This window comes from Diuraphis noxia, unplaced genomic scaffold, assembly GCF_037042655.1.
Source record: "Diuraphis noxia isolate RWA-SAM2 unplaced genomic scaffold, SU_Dnox_SAM2 contig0003, whole genome shotgun sequence".
Lineage (NCBI taxonomy): Eukaryota > Metazoa > Arthropoda > Insecta > Hemiptera > Aphididae > Diuraphis > Diuraphis noxia.
Window position 1 is genome coordinate 42,202,077 of NW_028301713.1, and position 11,264 is coordinate 42,213,340.

The window sequence follows — 11,264 nt, forward strand, 5'->3', positions numbered from 1 at the left end:
ATATTAATAAATAAATTATAAAAATATTTTAAATAAACCTGCTTTCGCGCATGCCCATATAATATTTTGCAGCACATACGGAAATTTTAATTTAAGATCTGAGTTGATTAATCTTTGAAAATAGGTTAAACAGTGGTTCCCAAACTCTTTTCTCTGAGGTACCCTTTTTTGGACCAAATATACAGCCACAGAGTTCTGCTGTAAATACCTTGAAAGACAGGATAAAAAAAATATTCATTAATAACGAATTTTTGAAGAAAAAAATTCTATAATTTTAAATTATTTATTATGAGCTATAGACCATCATAATAATGTTGATCTTAAAATAATGTCTTCAATATGTAGTAATAAAATACAGTAGCTTTATCCATACTATATGATCTAAGGCAGTGCCCTTAGAAAGTGCTCGCAGTGCACAGTTTGGGAACTGCTGGGTTAAAGAAATAATATGATGAGCTCTAAACTAAATACTAATAATATTTGAAAAATTTCCATGTAATAAGAATAAAAAATTGTTCTTAGAAATAATAAAATAACTTAAAATAATGTATTATTTTAAGTCTAAAGTGGTTATATATATTACATGATTATTAATATTATAGTCATTAAAATAATTGAATTTAATTAAATGATTGGCTTTTAATAGACAAATAGAATATGTATTTATAGCAGTTGTTAAACATATACTTTGTATAAGTTATATACACATAAGATTAAAAGAATAACAATATAAAAAAATACAATAAAATACACTGACAAAAATTGTATTTCAATTACACATATTTAATTGTTATAAGATGTGAAAATAAGCCCTATATTTTATGAATATAAAATTAACAATAATATTAAACAAATTTTTGTCAGGAAACAAAAATATATTTGTTAGTACATACTTCAAATCATGATAAATAAAGGAAAACATATTTACTTCCATACTATAAGTAATTATTACAATAATTCAGTAATTGATTTACATTATTCAAATATCCAAGACACTAAAAAAATACTCATTAAAACAAGCTTATTTATTGGAAAAATAAGAAATATAATATATACTGAATTATTGTATGCTTATTTTAATTAATAGAAATGATAATAATTAATACATATCTTAATTTAATATAAGATTAAAAATAAAAGAAACCAATATCAGTTAAATTAAAACTTATAATTATGTATTTGTTAAAGTTTATGAAAAACAAAATTATATGAAAAGTATTGTTAGCGTTATAAATCTTCAAATTATATTCTTACATATCATTCTAAATCTGAACTTCTAAAGTGTGAATGGTTTAACAGACTCAATTTTTTAACATTTAATACCTGTAAAATAATAGTAATATCAGATTAATTTTAAATTAAAATTTCGAACGAAAACATTTTTCAAATTTAAGAATGTATTTATTTATATAGGTATTACATTCTATATTTAATAACTATCAGAAATATTTTAAATAATTTACTTATAACATAAGTATAGCACAAAATTTAAGTTGAAAAACCAACAATATAGAAGATGGGCTTGTAAAAAAATAAATGTTGATGGTGCATTAGAATTAATAGTCGGTTGAAAAAACAAGCAGAAGAGAGTGAAAAGTGTAAATGATTGATAGTAGTGTGAAAATCAAAGAAAACACGTCATTTATAGATAATATTAATAGAACGAGAAAAATATTTTTTGTTATAGAAAACAAAATTTCTGAAAACCAGTATTTTAAGAAAACTATACAAAAAAAATACAAGATTTGTAAAATTTATTTGTCGTATAGTAAACTTTTAATACAATTCTTCAATATATTAACACCTAAAATAAATGTGTGTATCTTAAATTTTAAATATAAAAAATAAGTTTTGATTCTTTAGACTTAAGAGGACGTTTCACTCGCATGTGTTGTCTCCGTCTTACAAGTGCGTAGCATTTCAAAAACTGTTTCACGCGGGAAAGAACCAAAAAAGATACAATTATAACTAAGAAACAAAATTTTCACCACATAAAAAGGAGAATTTTGTCTGTGCAATATCGTTTTTATTTTTTCGATATCACTTATACAAAAAAAAATACTTATTGTTTTATAATACATTAATTTGGTGTTTTTTAAGCATGAATAACTTTATTTGTAGTTCTGATATCGAAAAAATAAAAACGATATTGCACAGACAAAATTCTCCTCTTTTGTGGTGAAAATTTTATTTCTTAGTTATAAGAAATTTAAAAATTTCTTGGTTCTTTCCCGCCCAAAACAGTTTTTGCAATGTTACGCACTTGTAAGAAGGAGACAACACATGCAGGTGAAATGTCCTCTTAAGGCAATGAAATATTTATGTAATTGAATAAATATTAAATTTACCTTTGGATTAACATAAATTGGTCTTCCACCAGAGTTAGCATTTCTCATGAGAGCTAAAAAATAAAATAACAACAATTATTTTTTTATTTTTTTTATTTCATATGTTAAATTTAATTATTCCAAGTATTCATGAAACATATTTTATGAATAGATCTTTGATGAAAAAATATTTTGACCTTAAGGTCACGAAGGGATGATATTGAAATATGATTAATTATTATTAATAGTATATAATCCAATCATAATTTTTTCAAAATTAACATGTATTATATATACATAAAATAAAATTATTTTGTGATTATTTTACAAGTACCTAAGTAATTTCTATAAGTATAACATATTATTGTTTAAATCGTAAATTTTTATAATTGTTAGTAATGTAGAAGTCGATACCTATAAAGTTACAGCTTGTAAATTTTAAGAAGCATAATTTTGCTATACATTGTAATTATCATTATTTCTCAAGATTTTTGAACTAAAATTGAACTTACCACTTTTGGAAACAAGACCTGGACTACTTTTTTCACGATCACAAGATGCACCAATACGTTCAAATACAGACTTTGACGAACTATAACCTAAGAAATCAGTATACATTTTACTATTTTATTTAATTAATAAGAAATATTTAACTCAAAAATAACTGTAAATATTAATTTCTGAATGTTTTTACAATACAATAGTCTAAAATAATAACAAGTTATCGAAAACTCAACTTATCGAGGTTCCACTGTTCATTATAATCTGAATAAAAATAAACTTAAAATACAATGGTTACAATCTATTGTCAAATGTATATTAATAATAATGAGTATTATTTTAATATCAAACAATACCGTAGAATAGTCTGAATAAGTTAATGTCACTAATCGCTAAAAATGTATCTAAATATATGAATAAGTTAATGTCATTAATGGTTAAAAATTAATCTAAATATATTGGTTTTTAAAGCAAGGATATTATGAATATGAATATTTTTTTTTTCTATAGCTAATTGCGATCATTTTGAAGGTAGGACATTTTTCACTGTGAATATTCTAAAGTATAAACCAACTAAATTAAATTTTTTACCAGTCTCCTCCTTCAATGTTAAAGATTTAAATATTTTTCTGTCCTAAATAATAAAACTGGTCACAACTGACTATATTTTTTTTACTTGAATAGAGTATAGCCATAACTTCTTTACAAAACTATTCTAATAAATACATAATTCATACTTGTTTCTTCTAGTTTTATTCTTTTTGAGAAAGCACTAGTTTCTTCAGTTGGAATACTTGGTCCATAATATACATCACTCGATCCTTTAAAAGTACGTTTGAGTGTCGCATTAGCAGTGGGTTCGCCGGCTTGCTTGATTCCAAGACGTTTAAATACAGATGACTAAGAAATAAAATAAATTGTAATTTAACTTAAAATATGATTTCATGATGAAATCATTTACTTTTCTTGAGTCTGAAGGTGAATTATTACTATCAAAGTTAGGAGTTGTACTGCTTACATCACCTACACCCAAACGATCAAAAACTGAGCTCTTAGTTTTCAATTCAGATGGTGGTGGAGAATCATCATCACTTTCTACAATAACTGGTTTAACTTTTATTGTAGTTTTAGACTTAGGAACTAATTTTCTAGTGATAACTTTAGTAGAATTATTTGATAATTGTGAAGGAATCTTTTTTTTCACTAATTTCAAAAGTGCTTCTTCGTCCTCTTCACTTTCACTGGAGACTTTCACCTTTTTAGTAACTACTTTTTTTACTTTATTGGTAACTAGGTAAATAATAAACAAGATAAATAATATAGTTAAAACATTTTTTAAACAATTTTATTTAACTTAAATTGTTAACTAACCTATTTTTTTTTTTTGAGGTAAAGTTTCATTGACTTCATTCTGAATTTTCTTAGTAATTAAACTATCCACTACATTAGAATTATAAATATCATAAGATCCCTTTAAATAAATATTAATTATTAATTATTTCTTCACACAACAAATATCAATCAAAAACTAATAATTACTTCTCTATATACATCTTTTGCATGTTTAAGGATAGCAATTATATCCCCAACAACTGTTATACCCATTTCCTTGAGAATATCTTTATCTAAATCCATTAACATATTAGATTGAATTCTATTTTCATAGAAAATAGTGGCATATTTCGATGATGCAAATGAAGGAATACCAGCATCTGAGAAAAACTTTGTCCACCAATCTAAAAATTATAAAAACAATTTAAAAAAAATCAATAGATATAATTTTAACTTTAAATAGGTAATTGCACATTTAATAATAAACATAACTTAATAAAAATCATTCAAAAGATATTTAAGTAGATACATAAATTAAGTTTGTAACTATGAAGTTAACAATTGCGCTTATGTTGTAATGAAATAAACTTAGTATTTAATCATTTCTGTTTTGTAAAAATACTGTTTTCAAATTTTGAAATTAGATAGCGATATATGCTTTAACAAAACATGCTGAAAGTAATTATAATTGAAATAAAATAAAATTGTTTGAATTAAAATTATTGTATGAAATATTGATAATTATGTTGGGAATAGAATTTTTAAAGAGAAGCAATTTAGAATTTTATCAGGAATAATTTTTAATGGAAATTTTAGACTAGACATACTATATTTTATACTTATAGTGGTATTTGTTTTTTGAGATTCAGGAGGGACTGGGAAGTGAGGGCAAATATAATATAGATATTTAACTTATTGTGTCAAAAAATATGTGGCTCAAGTAATTCATCAAAAATTAAGTATTATTAGTCCAACTATTTGAAAAAAAATTTGTATAGGTATAAGATCTTATTCATTGAGTAGGTTAAAAACAGTGGGACAGAACAATATTTGGGCTAAAGACTAATAAACTATCTATAATGTGTTAATCTTAGGTCGTCATGACTAGATTATTGAGCTAATCAAAAAATGAAATAGATTAGATTATCAAAACATAAATACTTATGCTTTTACTCAATTTTTAAACAAAACTGATATTTTATAGAATTAGACTAAGTAGAGTAACTTTTGGTAATGATTTTTTTTGAACTTGGAACTTTTATAACTATTTAAAGAGAAATCAGTGATTGGAAAAGTGGTTTTGTTATAGGTCTTCTAACATGTTTGAAAGAGATAACATAATATTCAATGGCATCGTTTTAGATTAATATACAAAAATACTTTACGCGTTGAAATAAGCATAGTCGCTAGCCGAATAGAGAACTCACCTTTACTAAAAGTAGACATGACTTGATCTATAAATTGTTAAAGATTAATCGATATAGAATCCGAATATTACAAAACTATTAAATTCAAAGTTGTACACTTATTACAAGACATTAGTTAGTACTCATTGAAAAAAAATAAATCAGTTTTTAACAATATCTATCGCTATTTAGTTATTAGTGTTACTGTTATTACTAAACCTTACTCATTGATCCTTAACGACTTTAGCAGTTTAGTAAAACGTAACAAATAGCCAGTAAGCAATCGAACAGGGATAAATAATAAGTAACAAGGCCATAGGCCATCTGCAGTTACCAGCTTGATGATTACGTCTGTTTACATTCGACCAATTTTTACTCAGTGCCAACGCATAACAAGTGAAAAATAACGTAATATGCGACCATAAAAAAAAAATAAATAACTATTAATCGAAACAATAAACTAAAAATGTATAATAGATTAATATTTAATAGGCTCAATAATATTATAGTATAATAATGTCACTTATTAGTAGGGATGGGTAGTTCGTGAGTGAGTTGATTCAAAGAGTTGACTCTTTTAAGTGAACTGAACGAATTGAATCAGTTTGCTTTAGTTCAGTGACTCAATAACTCAGTGTTACCACTGATTCACTACAACTCGTGAATTTGTGTTATCACTTATCAATTCATGAATTATGGGGTGATACTACGGATTTAGATTTACTGACTCAGTACTGATTCATCTAACTCTGACAATTCGCCTTCACCACAATCTACACATACTACATGTCTACATAATAAATTAATATATTAAGATGATAGTACACACTACACAATAATATTATTCTAATATGTAACCATATACGTTACGTAAGGTATGTTAGTAACGCGTATGATGAATTGGCCCATTATAAAACTTTTAGGTAATAACATTATCTGTGTTCTCATGTTGGTTTTTTACGATATTTTAATTTTTAAATGAGTTATTTTAATTTTCAAATATTCACACTTAACATGCTCATAACTCATTTAAAAATTAAAATATTGTAAAAAACCAACATGAGAACACAGATAATGTTCTTACCTAAATGTTTGATAATGGGTCAATTCACTCTAATATCAAAACTAACAGCACACTATTGAATCTAGAGAACGAAAATTTGCGATGTAGTACGCGTGTAAGACGGAGACAACACATGCGTGTGTAGCGTCCTCTTAAGAACTCATGAGGCACATATAACATTTTAAATTAAATTTGTATATAAAATAAAAGTTCAAATTAATTCCTCATTGTATAATATTTTAATATTAGTAAATACACAAGTATATGACATATTATTGTATTGCATTAAATGGCAGAAACAATTTAGTAAATTAAAACTAATATTGAATAAGGTCTTCATACATTTTTATAAATCAATAGTTCATATATTTAGTGATAGATAATCTAATATACTCTGAAGTAACTCTTAAACGAATTGTCATACGAGAGTTGTTTAATTTAATGAACTGATAACTTGGAGTTAATAGGAGTCAATGGAAATTGGGAGTTGACTCACTGAGTTGACTCCCCGAGTCAACTCATTTGAGTGAACTGAGTCAAGTGAACTGACTCATGTTATTGAGTTGAAAATCCCATCTCTACTTATTAGTTGATTATTTTTGAATTTTGAATTTTCACTGTTTTAATAACAATCGGTAGATATTGTATCATTAAGAAGACGTAACACTGGCAATTGTTATCTCCATGTAATAGAAAACGTCGCTCGGGCTCGGAAGATCACGTGGTACGTGGAGCTCCATTAGTTTAAAGTTTAAAGTTATAAGTTTAAATTTAAAAATTAGATGATCACTGAATCGAGTGAATCTACCTATAATGAAACAAAATGTTAAGAACATTATTTGTTATTTGTGTTTGATTGTGGTTTTTTCACAGTAGTTCAGTGTCTAAGTGAGTTATTGAGCATTATTAGTTTATGCTATTTTATGTAGGTACCTAGTACCTACTCAAAACTTATTAAAAAATTGTCTTATTGTAGAAAAATCCACATATTTACATAAATAATGTTTTAGCATCAATAGATCGATTCACTCTAATTTTTAGACTTACAAAGCTACACATGATCTGCAGCGGAGCGTAAATTTACTTTGTTAGTATATTATCACAGATTATATGAAAACAGATTGTGCACTTCCTATGCTGCAATGTAAAAAACGAATAAGGTGCTCTGATTGGTCTCCACCCAAATCAGTGTAGCCACAAAAGTAGTAAAATATAATGGTAAATTATTGTCTACAAAAAACATATTCTTTTAAATTTTTCACAATATCAAACAATTTATTAACAATTAAAAATGATACAAATTACAATATTGAATATAACTAAATTTTACACTTTACACATAACTTACAGATTTTATTATAAACAATTAAAAGTAAATACATATAATAAATTATAAACATGGAAATATACAAATATAATATATATATAATAATATAATAATATATAAATGGCTTTCTTAATAACTAAAATAATAAGGTAAGTACTAATAATTTATTCATAAATGATTTAATATACATAACTTTCTATTTTTTTTATTTTTTCTGATATTAAATTCCTATTTAAAAATTTAATAGCAGCATGAATCCTAAATCTTATAAAATAATTAATTAAATATTCTTTATTAAATAGGGGACATGGATGATTAAATACAATATTAGTCATACTTAGCTTTAACCTTATACCTACTTCCTTGTCAATAGATACATGTGGAAATCTATGAATAAAAATATCTTCGTAAAATGCATATTGTGGCATCATTAAATTTCCAAACATTGATTTTTCTGTATTTTCATAAGCTTTGAAATAACAAAGTAAGAAAGAGTCGTCCAATTTTTTTTGTGATTTTGCATATTCAATATAAACATCGCAAGTATGATTTTCAATGCATTTCTTTATTAAAAACCCACAGACATAAATGAAAGCATTTTTTCAGGCATTGATAAATTCCTATAATCCGGAGTGTTTATTGTTAATGTATTTTTTTTAAATTTAAATGGATTTTTATCTCGAAAAATTAATTTAAGGTTTTCATCATTAATAGGGTCTGTATTCATTTTTGATAAAATTGCATCTAAGTCTGCTATACAATTAGCATTATCTGAGTGACTAAAATAATTAGAAAAAAAATTTTGCTTAAATGACCAGATAAATTGTATTGGAGTTGGATTTATGTTATTGCCATTATGTTGGGTGCGAAACGTGCCAAATAAATTTTCCAAACAGTCTTGGTTGATTCGATTTGTATATAAAACATAATTTTCATCAGTATTTGTAAATTTTAATGAATCCTACAATGTAAATAAACCTGAGATTGAAATTAACCAACCTCTGATCAATTTCATTTTGTTTGTCACTTCAACATTTGTTTTTTTGTTAAATACCTGTAATTTTTTAAAAAAGTTTTCCATGTATTTTAAATTTAAATGTGATATTTGAGCATCCGTATTTTTAAAAGGTTTGTTTTGTCGGATATCACTATCAGGTGAGCCACCAGTATACGATATGTTTCAAATATTTTTAATCCATCAAATGGTCACATTGATTCTGGCGGAGATTTATATCAGGGCATTTTTTTGTTTACGTCTTAGTGCACAATCTGTTTTCATATAATCTGTGATATTATACTCTTATAAGACGATGACTACAAATTTCAGTGCTATGTCCTCTTAAAGTCCAATGACGTAGATACCTCCTCGCAGCATGTGAAGGGCGTTTATAAAAAAAATTCGTTGGCAGTTATATATCCTTATATAGGGACTTATAGCCTTAACATCATAGTTAAAAATATAAAAAGAGGTAGGATACTAGGACAGCACACGCCGCAAACTCACAGAATGGTTTTAAGATTATTATTTAAACTGTTGATGTTATGCAATGTGGCCAATATGCGCTATCGAAGTTTTGCAATATTGAATGTATCATTTAACATCTTATTTTTATATACTATAATACAACCAATAAAAAACAACGTTATGTAAAAAATTTGAATCTATAATTTATGAGCCGCAAAACTCAACTACCTAAGGGAAAATATAAATATGTTTATATCTAACCAAATTTCTATTACTATCTATGAAAAGAAAAACTATTACGAATTTCTAACTGATATATAGTTAGTGAGTTTTGGGATTTTGATGAATTTTGTCAAAATTTGAATTTCTTACAAAAAATGATCGTTTCTGTGTATTTTTTATATTTTTATCAGATATTAAAGCATATTAACATATTATGAGAACCATACTATAAATTTAAGTTTTTTTACCAAGTAAAAAGGTATTTCTCGACAGTAACTTTAAAAAAATTCAAAAGATTTCTCAACACCATAAGTAGTAAAATAGCTAAAAAAATAAAATCGATTTAAAAAAAAAAAAATGGTGTTGCATAAACGGGTAAACGGTACCTTGTTTTTATTTTTCAAGACTTTCAAAAACTTCTGGGAATTTTCAATATTGATCTTTAAAAAGCTTCAACTAGATTCACTTTTCGATCAGAATAAATGCTGTTATCGAAAATTGGAGCATTTTTAATATCCACTCAAATACCGTAAAACGGGGTAACTTTGTACCATTTTTAAACTTTACGACCAAATATAACTAGGTTGCACGTAAAAATACTAAAATGAAAAAAAATTGACATAATTGTGTGGCTACATGCCCTCTGCGGAATAAAATTTTTTTTATTTTTTAATCATAAACATTTTTACCAAAAAAATGGGCCAATGTTATCCGGGAATTGGGTAACCTTGTCCCACCTCCAAATATCGCTATAGATTTGCCGTTTATCCTACTTTGGGCCAAAGTTGGCCTATGCAAGGTTAATTAGCAAATACCTGAAACGTAATTTCACCAGGTTTTATGGTAAAACAAGCTATAATAACGAATAAAAAAATGTATTTTAAATGTTTATTACATTAATTCAAAAAAAATAAATAAATAAATCTGCACTACTTAGATACTAAAAAAAAATTTATTTGTAGTTAATACATAAAAAGTTAATTAATTAAACAAAATCTTCGAGTTCTGGCACACGGAAAAACTTTCGTTTGTCTAATATGGGTGGTTTGATTTTCCTTATGACGTCAGTCCACTAGTAGTCGATGCAGTCCTTTTTGTTTGGCCACCTCCAACTTTTTAACATCTTTTCCATAAATCTTACCCCTAATGTTGATGACAGACAAAAAGTATTATTAATTATTATTATGTATATTATATAATTATTATAATTGATAATTATATTCAATTCTCTATTGTAGATCTATCTTCTCTACACCATACTTGGCATACTTAATATTTAATTTTTTTTTCTTATATATTATAATATGGGTATCTACATAAATATAATTAAGATTGTTTGTATGGGTATTTAGGACTTGGGTGTACGTGTACCTACTTGGCCTAACTTGGGACTTGGCCGGGTTAGTAAGTAGTAGCAGTTCCTATAATTGAGCTTTTATTAGTAGTTTGACTAGTACCAGCACCTTTTACCAATTGTACTAAATTGTACCTATATAATATATGTATCAATTAATAATTGAGTATATAAATATCATACATTTTATTTAAATCAATATATTTGTACGATATGGCTGCATAGTGAATACCATATATTAATATTATTACAATTTTAACATAATAA

The 11,264-nt window shown here is 25.6% G+C and overlaps 1 protein-coding gene across 2 annotated transcripts; it reads right to left on the reverse strand.

Moving 5' to 3' along the window:
* Nucleotides 1-807: 807 nt before the first annotated feature.
* On the reverse strand, nt 808-6,029 carry LOC107170478 (uncharacterized). 2 transcript variants are annotated; one of them, XM_015520618.2, is made up of 8 exons: nt 5,791-6,029; nt 4,368-4,564; nt 4,200-4,299; nt 3,790-4,118; nt 3,566-3,728; nt 2,840-2,926; nt 2,349-2,401; nt 808-1,323 (listed from the first exon to the last, which is right to left on the reverse strand). In XM_015520618.2, the coding sequence occupies exons 1-8, from the start codon at nt 5,792-5,794 to the stop codon at nt 1,258-1,260; spliced, it is 999 nt and encodes a 332-aa protein (XP_015376104.1). In that variant the 5' UTR covers nt 5,795-6,029; the 3' UTR covers nt 808-1,257. The 2 variants fall into 2 exon arrangements, with proteins under 2 accessions (XP_015376104.1, XP_015376097.1); XM_015520611.2 differs by having other exon boundaries at nt 809-1,323; nt 5,588-6,024.
* Between the last annotated feature and the right edge of the window lie 5,235 nt (nt 6,030-11,264).

Excerpts from the sequence above, each read along its gene's own strand:
- LOC107170478 (XM_015520611.2), bottom strand. Across the intron at positions 4,119-4,199 it reads ACCTCAAAAAAAAAAAATAG|TTACCAATAAAGTAAAAAAA; the intron begins GTTAGTTAACAA and ends TTATTTACCTAG. Across the intron at positions 1,324-2,348 it reads CAATTTATGTTAATCCAAAG|GTATTAAATGTTAAAAAATT; the intron begins GTAAATTTAATA and ends ATTATTTTACAG.